This window comes from Setaria viridis, chromosome 9 (genome assembly GCF_005286985.2).
Source record: "Setaria viridis chromosome 9, Setaria_viridis_v4.0, whole genome shotgun sequence".
Classification (NCBI taxonomy): Eukaryota; Viridiplantae; Streptophyta; class Magnoliopsida; order Poales; family Poaceae; genus Setaria; species Setaria viridis.
The window spans coordinates 10,223,685-10,243,594 of record NC_048271.2 but is presented as its reverse complement, the minus strand read 5'-3'; the positions used below and the strand labels follow the sequence as shown (position 1 = coordinate 10,243,594).

Below are 19,910 nucleotides of genomic sequence, written 5' to 3'. Positions count from 1 at the left end.
GCTATGCATCTAGTAATAGTGTATATCTATGAATCTAAAAAAATTTAAACAACCTATAATTTGGGACGGAGGAAGTATTTATTATCAAGTTTCTAGTCCTGGAATTTGTTTGGAGAGACAGCTATTTTAACGTATAAGATTTTCTTTTTCATTTTAGATGTGTTTGGACTAGTGTTGTAAAATCAGGTTTGTCCATTAGGTTCAGTTTTGTGGACACCTAGTAGTTTGTGTTCATCAAACAATCATTACAGGAAAACTGTTAACTTCCTTAAAAGGGACAATCTACATTTCATAATCAAGAGCACATCCGCCCTGCTTTCAGGTTGGTCAAACCCTTGTAAACATAGAAGTACTTCCATCTTAGGCTACTATTTCTTTTGTCATTTCTGATTTCTAATGATGGCGCTGTCTTGACTTCACAAACAGGTCAGACAAATGTTAGCGAAAATTAGCTGTTCATTGACCCGTGAATATAATTGTACATGCTGTTCAATATCACTTATATGTTGTAATTGGATATTGGAATACCGTTAACGTCTTGAGGGAGAGCTGACGGCTGACTTCCGGCTCTTCTTGTCCTGGCTCTTTAATTAAGGGACATGTCACGATATATTACATGAATCCGCTCTTCCAACCAAATGCACCTAGCAACTGGAAGCGACACGGGGCTCTCTTTATTGGGCTTTATGGGCCGCAAGGACTCCATTTGGGTCAATCACCAGCCCTACTCACAGCCGGGCCAGACTGGGCTGCCTTCCCACGCACTCCAGAACGAAAAGAAAAAAGAAGTTGTACAACAGAGCCCATGATCTGACTGGCGACTTGCAAGTTGCAACCAAATGCCGCCACAAGCCCTCACCAATCTGTACGGTCGCAGCATTCGCCAGTCCTCGACCATCAGGAAAAAAAACCATCAATCAAAGCCATAAAAATCAATACCAAGAAGCCAGGCTAAATAGCAAGAAGTGAAGTGTTTGGAGAAACAACAGGCAGGCCGGATCATATTTGTTTGACAAATTAATTTGTGTTTCTATTTAAAAGGCAGAAGAGCTACAAAATTGCCTCAAGTTATACTAGTTGGGGCATCCGGCAGGATGATCCCCAACGAACATACATCTCTCTGAGCTCAAACAATCTGTTCACACCTCCAAAGTCCTGTTGCTTGCTGTTCGCTTCTTGCATCGAATTCCTCCTGCAGGCGTAGCTGCAAAAGTGCCGAACTTTGTGATTTCTTCTTGCTTGCAATGTCATCTTCTACAACACAGAGTGTTCCTCCACACATCCAACCAACTACCCTACAAGTCGTCTTTCTCCTCCTTTAGTCGGATTGGATGGATGGCAACCCCATTTTGAGCTGACCGAACACGGCCCCATCTACCAAGGCGGGGCTCCTGATGAAGCAAAGATTTAAGCACAGAGGTTCAGCTTTGAAATTAGTAGTAATAAGAATAAGAATTTGGTGGTGTTGCAGGAGTCGCGCAGTTAGCATAAAGAATGAACATTTATGGATCTTCACACATTATTTAGCCTGTTGAAGGACACATACTATGCAGGAAGCTTTACTGAAAACCTTTTTTTTAACCCGTATTTCAAGATAAAAACCGAGAAAGTGTGCATTCAAACAAAAGAAGCTGGATCATCAAGTATATGAACTGTACTGAGAAAAGGGTTATGATTTACTGACCTGGCCAACACCAGCAACAATAAAGCGTCCAGATTTGGCAATAGTGAGAGAATTGACAAATCCATCCTGAGCATGAGAGGAAGTATATCAACAACTGTTTGCAACCCACAGCATGGCACAACATCTTAAACTTTCTTTTGATAGTTAGCATGAGTTGAATCGAGCCAAGGACTGTTAGTGGTGTAGTTCAATAATTAAATTAAACATAAAAAATGATCAAAAGTCATCACAGAATGGATCCATTATATTAACCACCAAACCTAACTGTTCTGCAGAGCCTAGATGGTCTCACCATCCAAATAGATCTATTATATACATTTAAATAAGGTGAAATTCCTTGAAAATATAAAGAGAGCACTCCATCTCCACGGTATTAAATCAAACAATATGGTGTGAACAATTTTCTGGATGACTCGAATCATCCAGACCTCTAATGGCTATCTTCAATAGTAAGAACATCTAGAAAATAAATATACCTTTTTAAAAGAAATTGGAATGTACAGATTTGCAATCCAATACACTGAAACAAAAAAGGCCACAACTTGGTGACCAGGAGCTGAATTGATTCAAACTCTATTTGTACTTCATAGTTAGTTCACAGGGTTTAAGTAATAAATTTGAGAAACTATTAAGAGAATGTGACTTGAGTGCCCGTCCATCAAGTGACTCAGAAAAACAAGAGGCTATGTGTCAGTAGTTGGTCATGTATAAATGCCTGTGAGAGAGAATAAAATGCCTAAGGAGAAAAACAAAAGGTAGCATTAAATCCACATGCATGCGTTATAAATATAGAAATTTAACATCCTATATAACTGCCCAGGTGGAGTAACCTTCTAAAACTCAATGCATAAATACTTTGTCAACCTAAATGGACCATAACACGATGTCTGCCAAATAGTCAACCTGTTTGGAAAGTAATGACCAACATACAGCCATACAACACATCACAAAAGTAAACCGCTGGTCAAGGCAAACTCAAAGTAATAAAAGAAGTAAAAGATATGACTGGATGTCTAAGGAGGCGAATAGTTGACAACTCATTCACACATTATTAAGAATTGGCAGGTTCAGTGGTTCAGAAGTGTGCCCTACAGATTGGCAACTAATCAACATTGAGCACCCTGAATGGCACACATTATCTATCTGCACAGCTAGTAGAGTACATGCCCCTGGTTACCTGCTAGGATTATTATGACCCACTCAAATTCCCACAACTAGAATTGACGTAAGAAATTCCAGTAGTGTTGAGTCTCAACAATAGATAATGAGAATCATGCACATTGGTCACTGGTATACCGTAGATAAGATATTATTTTCAGGACAGTGGTGTTCATTGAGTAGCAAGAGTACTATACCAGTTTAAATTTAAATAACGGTCGAATCCCCTTAGAATCAGGTTCGATCGCCCAGAGACGAACTAAACCATTTCCTGCTCCTGATGCAGCAAGATCGGAACCTTTTCTTGCAGTTACAGCACTAACCCATGACTGGGCCATTGACACATTTTCAGGTTTATGTATTCCATTTTCTGCACAGTGAAAAGATGTAAGTAATAAATACGGAGTCCACAAATATAAGGAACAAACATATTTCAGCCATGAGGAAATTGATGTTTCCATTAATGGCCATCTTAGCGGCAACTAAAGAGAAAAATGTTAAAGTAACAAAACAGAGACCCAGAAGTGATGAATAGGAAAACTTTTCATTAAGTGAAAGGATTCTCACATAACATCTTACCTTTAGGTAACTCCTGATCATCGCTGTCTAGTGAAGGGTGAGCATTTCTAACAATGAAAGTAGGCTTTTTCCTCATTATGCTCCAAAGCTCAATGCTTCCATCATCAGATCCAGATAAAAATTCCTTGTCGTCAATAAAGCTGCAGCACTCTAAAGACGCAGCAGCAGGAGCACGAAAAACTAACTGCGATTCTTCCGGAATCTGTCCATAAAGAGGGTTTCAGCTATTAGGGTACATCACGGTATCTGCCACATGACTGGCACAACCAAATAAGCCACATGAATAATTAATTGAAGCTTCTAAGAAAGCGTGGCGAGTCCTGGTTAAAATCTTTGAGCTTTTGCATAATGCACGTACACAACACTGCTATGTTGTGCCGCGAAAGGAACACGATACAGTATAAGTTGTACAGAATCTTTACCAATTCCGTTGCACTACGTATGTTGTAGCTTTTCTTTTTAAAACAAGGTACCCTACTGTATCGTGTTCTCAACTTTGCTATAGCTGTAGAGTATGAAAAAAATATACTTTAGACACAGTAAAGTGTAAAGATCCCATGCTCTACAGCAACCCATTCCCATGTCCCAATCACGTTCCCACTTCTTACTATGCAACAAACAGCACCTTTCACCCATCAGCTCAGCTGCAAGCTCCATCCTAGGCATGAACCACTCTGTTAGCCAAACTCTTCCGTTTTTCTCCTGTCTCTCTTTCCCTCCACTGCCACTATTGCCCCTCAGCTGATGTCTTGCTTGGTCAGAGAGAATTTAAGAAAATAAGAAGCATCTCAGTAACACCAAAGCATTTATGCCGACATTCAATTGGGCTAGGCATAACTGAAAAACATGTGGTCTCTGCTCAAACAGAGATTAAGTTGCTTGGGATAGCAGAACCAGGATCAGATGTGGTCAATGTGGTTCGTGCGGCTGTAGTTTTGGGTTAGTCTCTGTAGTCAAACCAAGATGGTTTTTCCTTTTTTCTTTGTGGGTGTTTATGCATGCTATTTTCATTCTTTGGCACAAGTGGAGGTATTTTGTGATGTGAAAATTTCATTTCATAATTATAAAGAAACAAACTTCTGAAAAATGTTTATTTAACTAGATAAATCTTCCTATTCATCAGAAGAAAATGTTCTGTTTAATGAGACGACTTCATCCGTGTAACAAACGCATGTATGCTTTAAAAATATTAGTACCTTCCAAAGATGCATTGTCCGGTCCCGTGCTACAGTCAGAATCCTATCTTTACTAAATGCATCCATGGTCAAGATTTCATTCTGATGGCCATATAGGCAGTTCATGTATGTTCTGTCTTCAGCATTCCACTGCATTATTGAACGATCAAAGGAACCAGAGAATAACTCTGATGAATCCGGCCCAAAAGCAAGGCATGATACTGGCCCGCGATGACCACTAAAAGCCTGCAAAAAACAAAGAAAGAATATGCAGTCACAATGTTGTTATGTGTAAGATAGAAAGTTTATAAGTCCTCTTGACTAGTCTAACAAAATTGACTTTCCAAACATATCTCGAAATTGCAATCGCTGGTTACCTGTATGTGCTCCCGTGAACGAACATCCCACAAATGGATATGACGGTCCAAACCACCACTTGCCAAGTAGCGACCATCTGAACTGACAGCTAAAGCTAGTACATGCTTACTTCTTCTAGCTGATAGAGGTGGTTTAGCATGATGAGAAATCAATACATTTTCACTTGGCCATAAATACTTCTCACTTTTGCCAGTTTCAACATCCCAATGCACAATGACTCCATCTTTTGATGCTGAAAACCCCTTATCATTATCCTTGGATAAAGCAACAGCAGTTACAGGTTGTCGATGCTTCACAATAACCTTGAAGCCATCCTGGGGCTCTGGTGGTAAAACCCTGTGAAGGTTTTGGAAAGTTTAATACATGTACAAGTTCACCTTCAAAAATTATCAGCTGTACAAATAGTGGTCCAGAGTTGAATTCAAACTGACATAGCCTGTTCTATCGTGTCCTTTAGTAAAATCTTTAAGAAAGTAAGCCGAATTCAATTAAAAGGACATCATAGCTACAAAAATAGAGACATTACCAAACTCCATTTCACATGATTCATTAGTAGTGGTTATGCATACCAACAACCATATCAGACAATTTCATCATATGCATCTCCAAGCACTCAATACATAAATATCCTTTTAACAGTCTATTGTTATATCTTCAGCAATCTAGTTATACACTGGTACCAAAAACATTCCATGTGGATTAAAATATGTTATGGGCTAGGCCTTGGGTCAGTCCAGCAACTCAGCAGCTGTGCATACGGTGAGGCAGCAAAACATGCACAGCAGTTTACTCATGTTGCAATTAGTTTGTTAGCATCATCCGTTGGTTAGTTAGCTACGTAGCTAGCTATTCATTAGTTAGCCTTAATTCGTAGTAGTTGGTTGTTTAGATCTTGTGAAATTCCATGGCTATTCAAGGATAAACTTGTACCCTGTAGCTGGCAAACAAGAAGAACCTAAAGGAAGCAGTCAGAGCCGCTATAGGGAGGGCAGCTAGCAGGTTGGTTGTAACCCTGAAACCGAGTCATGCTAACCATCTTCCTCATTTTTAGATAAACTGTACGAGTATATGACAGCAGTCTATGGTTGGAGGCACAATAGAAACCAAAAAACATGTTACTGGAAAAACATACTAAATCATCGCTGGTAGCTGGTAATTAGACAGTTACGGGCCGGTTTCTGGTACCTTCCTAAATTCAAATTACTACAACATGAACGTACTTCTACATGCTTAGCTTTGGAATTTACAGGTCCAAAACAAGTAGCATGTAGACAGACGTTTACTTGTCCAATCCCTGGGTGCATTTGAGATTTTGTTTATATTACTGAAATGAAGCAACAATATTGCTCCCAATCTTACCACCAGATATCAATCACCTCCTTCCCCAACTCCAAAGCCAGGGTTGCAAAGGGGATTGCTTTAAGGGGAGCTAATCAATAGTCAATAGCTAAATTGCTTCTACTCCAATTCCTGTCCTGAACCAAATGAGGCTCCTTTCCTCCCGTTCCAAACTACGAATTGTGGCTAACTGGCCACTTGAAAGCAATCCCCAGGTAAATTATACCTCATCGTGGAGAGCATCAAAGCGCTAAATATCAACACACTAATGGAGACAACGTAGAAACAAAAACTAGGGGAGACCTCCAAGAAAAAAAGAACTGTTGCTGACCTTGCGGCGAGCTCCCATCGCTTCCTGCCACTCTCCTCTAGCTGCCTCCTCTGAAGGATCTCCGCCACCCGCCTGCCCCCGGCCTCCTCCTCATCCTCATCCTCGTCGTCCTCCTCCCTCTTCGAGGCGTCAGTCAACTTCTTCAGCAACTCCTTCGCCATCCGCATCTTCTTCTCCCCGACCGTCTCCTCATCCTCCTCCTCCTTAACCCCCTCATCCCCATCCTCATCAACGGCGCCGCCGAACGCCATCGCATCGTCGTCGCTGTTCTCGCTCTCGATTTCCTCGTCGCCGCCCCCGCGGCGGCGCTTGGGCTCGGACTCGAAGAAGGGGTCGTCGTCGCTGCCGCCGCCGCCACGGCGGGAGCCCGCGCGGGGCTTGGTGGGGCGAGAGGCCCGCTTGCGGGGGCGCGGCGCCATGGTGGCTGGTGGGGAGAGCGAGGAGCGTACGCTTGCGGTAGGATTTCGGACAGGGCGAGGCGGGTTTCGCCGCCGCCGCCGGTGGTGCGCTAGAGTTTGGGGGAAGCGAGGAAGGAAGCGGCGGGCGGCGGAAAGCGAGGGTTTAAGGGAGGAGGGGAGTTGCAGACGAGGCGAGGGCTTTACGGGTCTTGGGCCGATGGGCCTTGACTTGCAAATGGATTTGAATTGGGTGGGGTTTGGGCCGAATTGCTCTCAGCTTACAGAAGACGAAACTCGGCAGTTTAAAGTTCTCACCAGTCACCCCTTTCCCTCTCAAAAAAAAAAAAAAGTAGCGTGAATGGTGTAGGCTTCTTCTCATGAGTTGAAATTTGGAATGCAGAATTTTTTTCTCATGAGTTGAAATTTCGCTGCGAATTTTCAACTCATTCCCAATGAGGTCCATTTGTAATGCAGATTTTTCTTACAATTCCTGCAGATTGAACTTTTCTTATTGATACAATTCCACGCAACTCTGCTTTTGGCGCTGTGCAACGCACTACCATGAGGACATGAGACATGAGGCTTGAGAGCACACTGGAGCCATTACAGAAACTCTTGATCTCTAGGATAAAATTCAAATAGTGTACGAACATGAACTAAACACAATTTAACTACACAACAAGCGTGGTCTAATGACCGCATGAGATTTGTACAAGCTTACTTATGTTCGACTAATAGTTTTCAGTCGTAACATTAAGCACTAGCACTACCATTTTATGTCCACGACTACATCTCCCTTCAGAGTTCAGTAATCACCGTTGTGGACGGCGCCTCTTGCCGGCTTGCCGTCGCCTTCCTCCACCTTGGCGGTCAAGGCCAACTCGGCGGCGAGCGCCTTGGCCGTGTCGTAGGACGCGTGAAGGCCGACGAAGAGGTAGTAGACGAGCAGTGCCACCGTCCATATCCCGAACCGCATGAACGACTTGTAGTCGATGGAGCCCAGCAGGAACACGTTGATGGCGATGGACGCCGACGGCAGCCACGGCACCAGCGGCACCCCCCACAGCTTGGGCGCCCTCGCCTGCGGCACGAACGCCCACAGGCACGCCGTCGACGCCAGCCACGCGGGCACCGTCACCGCGTACGGAACCCACCCCTTGACGTCCACCCCCCAGCACCCCGCCGTCGCGGCCGACGTCGCCAGGATGGCGGCGATGCACGCCGCCAGTTTGTTCCGGTCGGCAACCGTGGTCTCCCCGGAGACGTAGTAGCGGCGGACCAGCAGCGCCACGGCGACGAGCGTGAAGATGAAGAGCGTGGAGATGGAGAGCAGGCTGGAGAGGATGTTGAGGTCGGTGAAGAAGGCGATGACGGCGGTGGCGGCGAGCATGGCGACGGTGGCGTTCACGGGCGTCCCCGTCCGCGGGTGCACCTGCGCCAGCCACGGCGGCATCATGTGCGTCCGCGCGATGTGCGTCAGGTACCGCGCCTGGCCGACGGCGCCGACCAGCAGCACGGTGGTCATCCCCTTGAGCGCGCCGAAGGCGACGATGTACTTGGCCCAGTCCATGCCCCTGTCCGCGAACGCCACGGAGAAGGGCGCGTCCTTGTCGATGGCACCGTACGGCTGCATGAGGCAGAGCGTGACGGCGAGGACACAGTAGAGCGCGGTGGTGAGCGTCATGGCGCCGACGAGGCCGATGGGGATGTCGCGCGCCGGGTTCTTGGTCTCCTCGGCCATGGTGCTCACGGCATCGAAGCCGATGTAGGCGAAGAAGAGCACGGCGGACGCCGAGAAGATGCCGCGGACGCCGTAGGGCATGAAGTCCCGCATGTTGGCGGTGTCGGCCCTGGTGAGCCCGGCCACGATGATGAAGATGATGACGGCGATGTGGACGATGGAGAGCACGTAGTTGAAGCGGGAGGTGCCCTTGGTGCTGACCACGGCGAAGACGCACACGAGCGCGATGACGACGACGGCGATGGGGTCGAGCTCGGAGTATTCGGTGGAGAGCGACGACGCGTGGATGCGGAAGTCGTTGGGCTTGTGGTTCAGCAGCGTGGCGAAGTAGGACGTCCACGCGCGCGCCACCGCCGCGCCGCCGATGCAGTACTCCAGCAGGATGTTGCCCGCCGCCACGAACGCCACGAAGTCGCCGAGCTCCACGCGCAGGTACGCGAAGGATCCGCCTGCAATTCATCACGAATGAAAACGCACTCACGATTTGCATTTCTCGAACAGAGAAACGTCATTGCCATTTGCCAGTTGAGTTTCATCCGACACATCCTACCTTGCTAAGCTAGCCGCATGGTTTTTCAGACTGCAAACTAAAAATGCATCAAGCAAGTAATGCTCTCATGCTGAAATGGCCAGGCTAATTGTTTGAATTAAGCCAACCTAATGACGTTCCCAGTTGGGTACTACTCGTCAAGCAAATTGCAAAGAACTTCCAAGCTACTGATAGATGAGTGGCAATGCAGTCTCCAAGACAACGAAATACGGTGACTGCCTGGTCGTTCTGCTTCAAGAAGCAGAGTGTCTGGTCAAAGTAGAGAATTTTCGTCGCCAACGATCAGAAAAATTCGACCAAACGATTTATTTTATGAGACTATGACCTGCTGATGTGAAGTACGATCTGCCCCCTTCAACTCAAGGAGAATGCTCAGACAGAGACATACTACGCCATTTTTTCCTTCAAGGCTGAAGTGTTTTTTTCAGCGCACGAAGAGAGTTAAAAATGTCGTGAGTTTTATTTTTGGAAAAGCGTCGCTAGGTTTTCAAGATTCAAAGAGTTTCAGATCTGCCCATGTGAGGGGGGGTCTCAGCCTGATTCTGACTGAGCAACTGGATAGGAGCACGAGATGTACTATACAAAGCTTGAAAGCTACAGTTGCTCACTGACCATTGACCAAACCCAAGGTGCTTAGGGGGCGTTTGGTTCCTTTGCTTATTTTTAAGCAAGTGTCACATCAATGTTTAGATACTAATTAGGAGTATTAAACGTAGGCTATTTACAAAACCCATTACATAAGTGGAGGCTAAACAGCGAGACGAACCTATTAAGCCTAATTAATCCATCATTAGCAAATGTTTACTGTAGCAACACATTGTCAAATCATGGACTAATTAGGCTTAATAGATTCGTCTCGCCGTTTAGCCTCCACTTATGTAATGGATTTTGTAAATAGTCTACGTTTAATACTCCTAATTAGTATCTAAACATTGATGTGACACTTGCTTAAAAATAAGCAAATGGAACTAAACCAGGCCTTAGACGGACTAGTAAACGCTGGCACACTGTACTGGCAGTGGCAGTGACATGTTGTACTGATCCAAGAGAAATTAGTACTCCAGTTACCGGTGTTATACTGTGTTTTCAGTAATTCTGTCAGTTTAGTGTACGTCCATACAAATTTTGCTGATTGGATGGATCATGGATACGATGAGCGAGGCTGGTTCCAGATGGGAAGGTCATAATCACACACTGCCTGAACAATATTAAGAAACTCCATCAATTTCTTACAAGTTGGAATCTTTCCATTTGATCACTCTCCATGCTTAGACTTCTCTCTCTCTCTCTCTCTCTCTCTCTCTCTCTCTCTCTCTCTAAATCGACAGCCCTAAAACAAACTGAATATTTTTTAAGACGCAGAAGAATCTTTCCATTTCATAGTAGATGTTTATGTTTATCCATCGACCTAATACTATTTCAATTTGTATTTTAAAAAGAAACAGTCTGTCCATCTGCTAATGAATACCGTGATGTTCTTTTCTTTTCTTAGGCTGAGAGATGTTTGATCTTAAGGCGATGAAGGAAATGAATCAACTAAGCATGCCATGCGAACATAACAAGCTGTGTAATTGATCTTGTAAGCCTGCTGCGCGCGAGAGGGTGCGTGGTTTACCTGCGACGGGGATCTCGACGCCGAACTCGGTGTAGCAGAAGACGGAGAGCATGGCGGAGACGCCGGAGATGACGTAGGAGACGACGACGGCGGGGCCGACGGCGTCGTGCGCCTCCTGCCCCGTGAGCACGAAGATCCCGGCGCCGATGACGGCGCCGACGCCAAACCACACCAGGTCCCACCACGTGAGGTCCCGCCTCATGTCGGCGCCGCTGCGTGCGCGCACCTCGTGGAGCTCCGCCGACTCCGCCGACCGCGACGTGAGCCGGTCCGCCAGCCGGGAGCCCGTGCTCCGCAGCGCGCGGCCGTACGCCGACCAGCTCGAGAACGACTCCTCCGGGAAGAAGTCGGCCTTGGTGCACAAGCACCCGCGCTGGCGCCGCCGCACCCCGCCGCCGCCGTTGGCGTCGTCGCCGACCGCCATGGCTGTGTCTGCCGGCCGGCTTCTTTGTCTTGTAATAATGGCTATAGTTTGTCTCGCTGCGTGGGGTGCGTTTATATAGAAAGGGAGAGGAGGAGGTGGGGAATTAAAATGGAGTGGGGCAATGGGCTTTGAATCTTTGATACTTGACGGGGTTTTAACAGGGGAGGGGTGTGATGAGGAAAGCCGCGGGTTTCTAAGCTGGCGATGAGATGGCAAGAGCCAAGAGAGCACTCTATTTCCTAACGTCCCAATTTGAACAAGTACGGCGTGCTCAGCAGGCCCTGTCTTGTTCGACTCCAAGTCTGCAAAGTTAGATTTTCGGTGTCAGCAGTAGCTAGGTTTCGGGTGGTGTGGTGTTTTATTTCAACGAAAAAGGTACAGCACGTCAACATTGGAAATTTCGGAAGCACACACGCCATCAGGAAAAATGATGACACGACGCGATCATCTGATCGGGAGTCGGAGACACCTCAATCATCAAGTCAACCCGCATCCCGTGGATCCCGCGGCGCGACCCCTACGCGTTCGCAGGCTGTATGTACGTATATTCCGCTCCAGCACACGACATGATGCAGAGTTTTTTTTTTCTATTCCCTCCGTCCCGATTCGTTTTGCATTTTCTAGATAGCTATGCACTTAGATATATATTTCGTCTAGATAAGTAGCAAAAAAAACTATGAAAACCCAAAACAAATAGTAGTTTTGGGACCGAGGGATCAATAATCATCTCCCATGCGTCCAGCGCCGCATTATTATTCACCGGCCGGGCGATCGATGCCTTGCAACTTGCGAGCGGCAGGAGCGTCATCCAACGAAGCGAGCTCGAGCGGAGGCGGGCGGAGTCAACGCTCTAGCAACATGGGAACGCAGCGCGCGCGCTCACACTGACTTGCTGCTGGTCAGGAATCGGGGCTTTGGCTGGCGCCACCATTCGCGTCCTGCACGCATGCGCCTGCCTGACGTTTGTTTGGACGCACAACTACACTGATGGCTCAACTCTGACGTTGACTTCATAGGTAGATTGCATTCTTACTCCAAAATGGCCGTGATTTGGGTAGCCGTCATGTTGCTTCTCAGCCACCTAATACGCTCCAAATTTGTTAAGATTAGATTCATATTTAAAATTACTACTAATTTACAAATTTCTCATTCTCTAACCAACCATCACTCTCACAAAAAAATTAACCAATACAATCGGGTGATTACACCATACTGTACAAAGTAGTAACATTAAATCCAAAATTTAATATGTACATCTGTCCTATAAGGGATCTAATAAGTTTATCATAAGTCAAACTATTCTAAATTTGATCAAGTTTGCAGTTTGTCAAAATCAAACTATTATAAGGCACTTAATTACTCATTATTCCTGGTCAAGTTAGTCACATCATATATTTACACGTTTGTACGGCTGAGACCAGAGTTGTTCACGCACTAAATCGAAATGAGTACAATAGTGCCGTTTGCCCAGTTGCTTTTCGCGTGAATAATAAAGCAAAATTTTAGACATCCTGATTCCTGAACTTGGCATAGCAGGTTGCACACCTGAGACACCTTGGATGGATGGATGGATCCCAACCTTTTCTGCATCGCAGGGATTCAGACACCTCTTGGATGGATTTTCCCAGATTACCCAATTCACAGCACATGACAACAGGAGCAGATGAGAACATGTCCCCCGTCGGAGTACGCGATGAACAAAGCATTGGTTACTTGGCTAATTGCTGCCTATAACCTGTCAGCTGTCACGAAGGATCAGTGCAGTATTTTCTTCAAAACAACAAACCATCGGACAAAAACTCGCCGGCAATCGTAATGGACAGGAGGAGGACCGGTTCCCTTTGCTGGGGATGTGAACAGAGCAGAGGACGCAGGAGCCGAGCAAAACCTTTGGAAATTAAGAACGCTCGAGTGTGACGGCTGGCCTGGTGCAATCAGTTGACAGGGAAAGCAAGAAGAATCCGGCATTAATTTTGAATGCGCCCGTCCACTGTCAGTAGCTGCTAACAGCTTCCAAAAAAAACAGAGAGATGGAGATGGTGTCACTTCCGAACAGTTGAGAAAAGAAAAAGAAAAAGAAAAGGAAGTGGAGATATCAAGATACCCCAGCATTCACTCTACGTTTCCGGCAACCAGAATATGTATCGACTGACGACGACCTGAACGACCGACGACGACGACGACGACCTGAACTTGTGCCACTCACCCTGTCACCCAGGAACCACGTGAAAACCAATATTTAGCGCCGTTTCACATGTCCACCGAGTTTCACTAGCACATAAGCGCATAACCCAAGACGTCGCAATTCTGCCTGAAATAAGCTTCCAAGTTTAAGCATTTGTCTTTTGGGTTGGATTCATAATCTGCTTGGGAGGCACAAAAATTAGAGTGGCTTCCGGCAGCTTCAACAATTTGATTCGCTTTGCCCTAAAAAAAACTAAAGAAACTAGTACGTATTTGCATTTGGTTCACTGGCAACTCCAATAGAAATCCATCTGATCTGTCCAGAGTGCTTTGCTTCAAGCAACAAAATGCTCAGCAGGTCAAAGATTCTCTCTCTGTAGTTTGATGTCACTTTTAGTTAAACCGAAGACTTCTAAATTCCATGCCCATTTGCACATCCCGCACTCAAATCAGAGAGAGACGGACACCGGCTTCGCCTTCACAAGTCAAAATAAGCAACTGAATTCAGCAGTGTCATTAGCTCCATCTTTCTCCAGTTCACACCTCGTGCTACTCGATCAGTCATGGTAAGAACACTGGGGCCTGTTCGCTTCAGCTTATAAGCCGGCTGAAAAGCTGAAACGGCTGATTTGTTGTGAGAGGAAAATACTGTTTGGTGGCTGATAAGCCGGCTGAATAAGCTGAAGCGAATAGGCCCCTGGACTTCTGTGTCTGAACAGTCTGCAGAACAAGCAAACTGTTGTTGTAACTTGTAAGGTAAAGGGAGTCTCCAGTTCAGTTCATGGCTGTCCGTATTTGATGCTGGCTGATCACAATACAGGCGAACAATTCAAGTGGCCAATGCTCTGCGAATAAACATGTAGCACTAACAGCAGACATGTCACAGATCACGGTTGCCAAGTAAGCAGACGAAGTCGTTACAGTTACAGCTACTGATCACAGCTGCTACTTCAGTCAAAACACGGGAGCACTTCGGATTCTCACCCACGGATTCAACCACTGCACTTCAGACGTTTAGCCTAGCAGCTACTACAGGCAACAAAAGAGGCAAAAGCGATTAACACCGGGCTAAAATTACAAGGTCAGGCCATGGAGCTGGAGTCTCCAGAACTTCACTTCAGGCATCCGCGGCCAGCTGCTTCTTCTGCTTCGTCACCTTGGCCTGTAGCTTGTCGAGCTTGGCACTCATGCTCCTCTGCTGCTCGCTGACGGAGCCCTCCTGGGCGCTGCACATCTGCGACCTCACCTTCAGGCCAAGCCGCCGCGGCACGACTCGGGAGGCCCACCCACCACCACCACCCTTGCTGCTGCGCCCACCCAGCTTCTCAATCTCCTGCCGCATGCTTGAGCACTCCTTCTCCAGCTCGGCCAGCCGCATTCGCATGTTGTCCATGCCCACCTTCAGAACCTGGTTCTCCCGGACTGCAGTGGCCCAGCCCCCAGCCTCGCCGGAGGTTGCAATGCCACTCCGCAGGGGTCTGGACCCCTCGAGGTTGTCGGAGACCAGAAGGCACCCGGCGATCGAGGTTCGTAGCTGGAGCTGCTCGAAGAAGAGGACTTGTACCACCACGCGCAGCGGCAGCCTCTCGTTCTGGGCCGCGTGGGTGCATGCTTCCAGGGAGAGCTTCTGGCAGTCCAACAGGCGGCAGAGCTGCTCCCTTTCAGCTTCTGATAGCCAGGAGTGTGCCTGTAAAAGGAAGATATAACATTTAATACTTGGAAGCCTACAAAGATATATTTTCCTTAGACAAGTCATGCAGACATTTCAGTAGTACTCTGTGCAATGTTCATTTTATGACAAGGCAAATGAAGAAGCAGTGTAACTACAGTTGTGAAATACAGTAGACTATAAAATGTACCTTCAAGTATATATCAATGGCACGATAGAGTCCATCATCCAATGGCCGAGCATACTCAGGGACAGCAGATGCCAAAGCCTGGAATTTAGGAAGCTTCAAATTGATATCTGGTGCAATCTCTGCAAGATAGCCGTCAATCAGCTTGGCTACACTTGTGATTGGTGTCAAGGACGGGGATGCCATCACATCATCCAAGCATGGGGAGTCACCGCCATTAGCCTGGTCCATTGCCAAGAAATGATCAAGAATCCTGTGCACACACTCAACATTGTACAGAGTTTCCATTGTGTAGGAGAAATTTGGCAGCAGTAGATCCTCCAGAGTGGCCTGGTCCAGTTGCATGCCAATTCGTTTCTCTAAGTTGGAGATACATGTGGGGCTGGCTTTCAGAATCATGGCTGTGCGAAGGAGCCCAAGCAGAACTTTTGTTGATGCTATACCCTTGTGAACGGGCAATAGCCTATCAATTTCCTCAAGTAAATTTTTCTGTTCAACCTCAGATAGAGTAGCAGTAAGAGGCACTGTGCCCATGCTATGACGCCTATTGAGTCCTGGGAGATACTTCTTGGCATAGTATGTCAAAGAACCAGCAATTATCTCAGGGCGGATGCCTCGGGACTCCATTGTGGAAATTAACCTCTTGTACATGGGGAAGCTCAATGATGAAGCATCGTCATACCACCAGTCTGCATTGAAGTTTCTGGGCCTTGCTCCTGTGCTGATCCCATTCCACAGTACACTGCCACCAGGACTTTGCATGATGCCATGTTCCCTTATCGGCCATCCAAAGAGGTTTGGATCAGTAGTAGCTTTGGATGCTAACGACTCGATGCATCTCTTCACAATCTGAAGGTCTTCAGCATGAGGGAGTAAGTCATCACATGTTTCCAATGCTGTCAAGGAATCTTTCCAGTTGCGGAGAACCACCTGGTTGAGGAAGATTTCTGACTGCGAAATCAGGTTGTCCTCAGCTACCTCTTCAGTCATTTCTAGATGCTCAGAGGCACATCGTAGGTAGACAACATTTGCAGGAGAAAGCTCTATTTTCACACCATAACAGAACCTTGCGACTAGCTCAAATGACTTGGCACCCCCAGGAATGTCATTTAGTTTTATGACACATTCTTCTTGGTCTGAATTCTCTTCTATCGATCGTGCAAGGAAGGCACTCTTTGAAAGCAAAGGGAACTGCAATGAGATAGACATCATTCAGAAGAATACAGACAAAATATAGCGAAGTTCACTCAAGGCATACGAGCTTATCAAGTTCAGGGAAAAAAATAAGTATAGGGCAGATAGTAAAAAGTTTGTAACCATTTTCACATTCTTTCTTAAATGCCACTAGAAGCTAATTTACCCAGAAAGCACAGCAGTCAAACATATTATGATGAGAGTTTCATTCAAATCAAGGAACCCTTTATTGTCCAACCAGGATTTGGATAGAGAACTTTAGCAAGTTACACAAGTTTTAGGAGTCCCCCATGTACTTTGAACAGTTTTTCATAGCTATCGACTGGAACAAATAAAGTTCTAAATAGTATCAATTCTAGGATTCATTAATAGGATGGGCATACTTAATGGGTTATAGAGATCCGCATAAAAGCAAAATACCTTGTGAAGGTGAAAGGACATATCCCCAACCTCAACAGTAACATCACTAGGAAGTCCTGTTGTGCAGAACCTAGAGGTTCACAAGCAGAAGAACAATCAGACTTCAGATTAAATTACAGCACATTATTCTAGTGAGAAGATCTGAAAGATATCTTTGATGAGGCTCTGTGAGGTCACTAAAAACAATAAAGCGCACACCACCAAATGGCTAGTGTCAATTTCAAATTATGTGTACACCATTCCTACAAACAACTCAAGGGAATAATGTTGTACTTGCACCTATTGAAGAGTCAAGTGTAAATACATACAGGTATGTTTGCAACATCATTCTGACCCCAAAAAACACAATATACCAGCCAACAAATTAAGATAAAAGGCATAGATTCTCTACATGTATATTATCCACGAACACAAAATCGCTGTGACCCCTCTAAGCACAGGCACATCAAAATAATTGGGGCAATCAGCTGGAAGAAGATTGATGACTTTGACATTCAGACTTGCCCCACGAAACCAAAGGTTGAATATGCTCCTGGAAAATAATTTCATGATGTTTACATCTGCCTCCATTATTAGGTACAATAACATCTCACAGCCAACTAAAGTGATGTAAATGAATACCGGCCAACAGATTAAGATAAAAGGCATATATTCTGTATGGATATTATCCATGAACACAAAATCACCGTGGCCCCTCTAAGCGCACATCAAAATAATTGGGAGCAATCAGCTGGAAGAAGTCAAGAAGATTGATGAGTTTGACATTCAGACTTGCCCCACGAAACCAAGTCCAAATATGCTCCAGGTTAAATAATTCCATGATGGTTACATCTGTCTCCATTATTAGGTACAATAACATCTCACTGCCAACTAATGTGATGTGGATCCATGACACCCACCCATAAACTATTGACAGAAGCAGTCAACTATAATTAACTAGAATTTCTGTCGATATAACATGTGACTAACTGCACCCACAATGCTTAAATGCATTTAGTATGTGCAATAAGGCACTCATGCAGGACATGTAACTACCAAAATGTATGAGCCCATTTTATTGTGATTGTGAAGAATAACACCAAGCTACTCATGACAACACACGTACATGAAAAGAGCTCTGGCAATCCAACATTTTGCAGTTGGAAATTGCAATAAGGGGCCTATGAGCAGGACAGAACAAATCCAAGCACGGTGCAGCCAAACTTAGAATTCTGACAATTTGAGGGCCCGGTTGGGCAGCGAGGATGGTCTAGGAATACTTGGGTCATAGTTCAAAATTTGAACTGAATCTCATGGATTTGGATCCCAGTGACCCTCTATCCAAAAAAGGCTCACAGACAGAGCTCTTGTACCCTACGACCAATTTAAACCACCAATTTGAACAAAAGAACAGTCCTTGCTCCCAGATTTCTTCTGCTTCCATGCTTTGGGCGAGCAAAAGAACAAGGGGAAACAAGAGAAGCAAAGCCCAATTATTTACTGCAGAAATCAAAATGCGAAGCACCAGAGGCAACTCCGGATGCACAGACACACAGGAACTGAACCGAACAGAAGGCAACAGCCTGCCTCGTAAGGCCTGAGAATGCCCTCGCCATCTGGAATTAGCATCAGGTAGAGGTCTGGAACGCGAGATGAATGCATCTCGGGAGGAGCCGCGACGACACGCGGTACGGCCAAACTAATAGTTTGACCCGTGGCATTTTCAGACGGGACCGTACGAAATTCGCACCGATTCGAGCAGGAACCCACCGGAATCCCCGAATTCGGAGGCATCGGCACTTCGGCAGACGGCAGGTAGCAGGAGGAGGAGAGAGGAGACGAGGCGACGGAGCCAGCCCAATTGCCTCTATCCGGCTATCACGGCGGCGGCCGGGAGTCGACCGCCGCACACAAACGCAAAGAGCCAAAAACCGCTACCATTCACTTGGCACAAGGAAACTCGTGGAGGACGACAAGGAAAGCGCTGAAGGGGGAACCCAGGAGCTTACCATGCCTGGCCTTGCCTCTTGAAGGCGTCAGGCTTGGAGCCGAGCTTCATGGACGCCATCCCGGCCGGAGATTAGCTAGGCCCTCGTCGTCGTCGTCCTCCTGCAGCCGAGCCTGGCTAAGTAGGAGCGTCGCGGAGCGCAGAGGCGGAGATGACGCGCGCGCAACCACCGCGAGAGAGCTCAGACCATGGCCGCGCTCCAACTCCAAGCTCCCTCCCTGTCTCTGTCTCCCAACTAGCTCCCCCTCTCTCCAAAACCAAAAGAGCTCTGGTCTGCAACCCTGCTTTTGGGCAGGGCCGCAACCTAATCCAACCACCCCGGGAAACCACCAATGCGGGCAGTTAATGCCGGGGTGGTCACACACACGGAGCAGGGGCAGCGGGGGAGGAGGAGAAGGAGGCCTGCAGCTGCAGGCAGGCAGGCGGTGGGGGTGGGGATGGCCGGATGGGGAGGCTGCGTGGAGTTGGAGTAGTAGGCGGCTGGCTGCTTGAAGAGTTGAAGGGGACAAGGCAGTTTCTATTCTGTCTTCTCCCTCGTCCACTCCCCTCTTCATGTGGGTTTGAGTGCGCTTAATTAAGATGATTAAGGATCACGCCGGCGCTCTCATCATCGTGGTTCGTGGAGGTGGAGGTGCTTTTCTTTTTGCTTCCGTGAGTACTACAGTACTTTGTTTAGGGGCAAAGGGAGATAAAGGGGGCGATTTTGATTGTTTGGAGCAGTCGACGTGGCAACAGGCCTGTGCCAGGCGAGCGGAGGAGTGGACAGTGGAGGACAGGAGGTATACGATAGGAGTGAGGGATTGCCGGTGGACATCTCCCCATGTTGATATTTGTTGATGGACAATGTATAAATTGATCTTTGCCGGTAGACATCATTAAGATGTGGATATTTGCTCTT

At 46.5% G+C, this 19,910-nt stretch overlaps 3 protein-coding genes across 4 annotated transcripts; all 3 read right to left on the bottom strand.

Moving 5' to 3' along the window:
* Positions 1-956: 956 nt before the first annotated feature.
* Positions 957-7,191, bottom strand: LOC117837541 (U3 snoRNP-associated protein-like YAOH). Its single transcript, XM_034717210.2, has 7 exons — positions 6,644-7,191; positions 4,974-5,310; positions 4,618-4,842; positions 3,422-3,623; positions 3,040-3,212; positions 1,685-1,750; positions 957-1,391 (listed from the first exon to the last, which is right to left on the bottom strand). Exons 1-7 carry the CDS (start codon positions 7,060-7,062, stop codon positions 1,296-1,298), a joined length of 1,518 nt encoding a protein of 505 aa, XP_034573101.1. The 5' UTR covers positions 7,063-7,191; the 3' UTR covers positions 957-1,295.
* Positions 7,192-7,644: 453 nt separating this feature from the next.
* On the bottom strand, positions 7,645-11,704 carry LOC117837403 (cationic amino acid transporter 1). Its single transcript, XM_034717016.2, has 2 exons — positions 10,948-11,704; positions 7,645-9,231 (listed from the first exon to the last, which is right to left on the bottom strand). Exons 1-2 carry the CDS (start codon positions 11,369-11,371, stop codon positions 7,847-7,849), a joined length of 1,809 nt encoding a protein of 602 aa, XP_034572907.1. The 5' UTR covers positions 11,372-11,704; the 3' UTR covers positions 7,645-7,846.
* A 2,624-nt stretch (positions 11,705-14,328) lies between these two features.
* Positions 14,329-19,573, bottom strand: LOC117837401 (BTB/POZ domain-containing protein At1g30440). 2 transcript variants are annotated; one of them, XM_034717014.2, is made up of 4 exons: positions 19,014-19,572; positions 17,026-17,095; positions 15,415-16,602; positions 14,329-15,242 (listed from the first exon to the last, which is right to left on the bottom strand). In XM_034717014.2, the coding sequence occupies exons 1-4, from the start codon at positions 19,070-19,072 to the stop codon at positions 14,673-14,675; spliced, it is 1,887 nt and encodes a 628-aa protein (XP_034572905.1). In that variant the 5' UTR covers positions 19,073-19,572; the 3' UTR covers positions 14,329-14,672. The 2 variants fall into 2 exon arrangements, with proteins under 2 accessions (XP_034572905.1, XP_034572906.1); XM_034717015.2 differs by lacking the exon at positions 17,026-17,095 and having other exon boundaries at positions 19,014-19,573.
* Between the last annotated feature and the right edge of the window lie 337 nt (positions 19,574-19,910).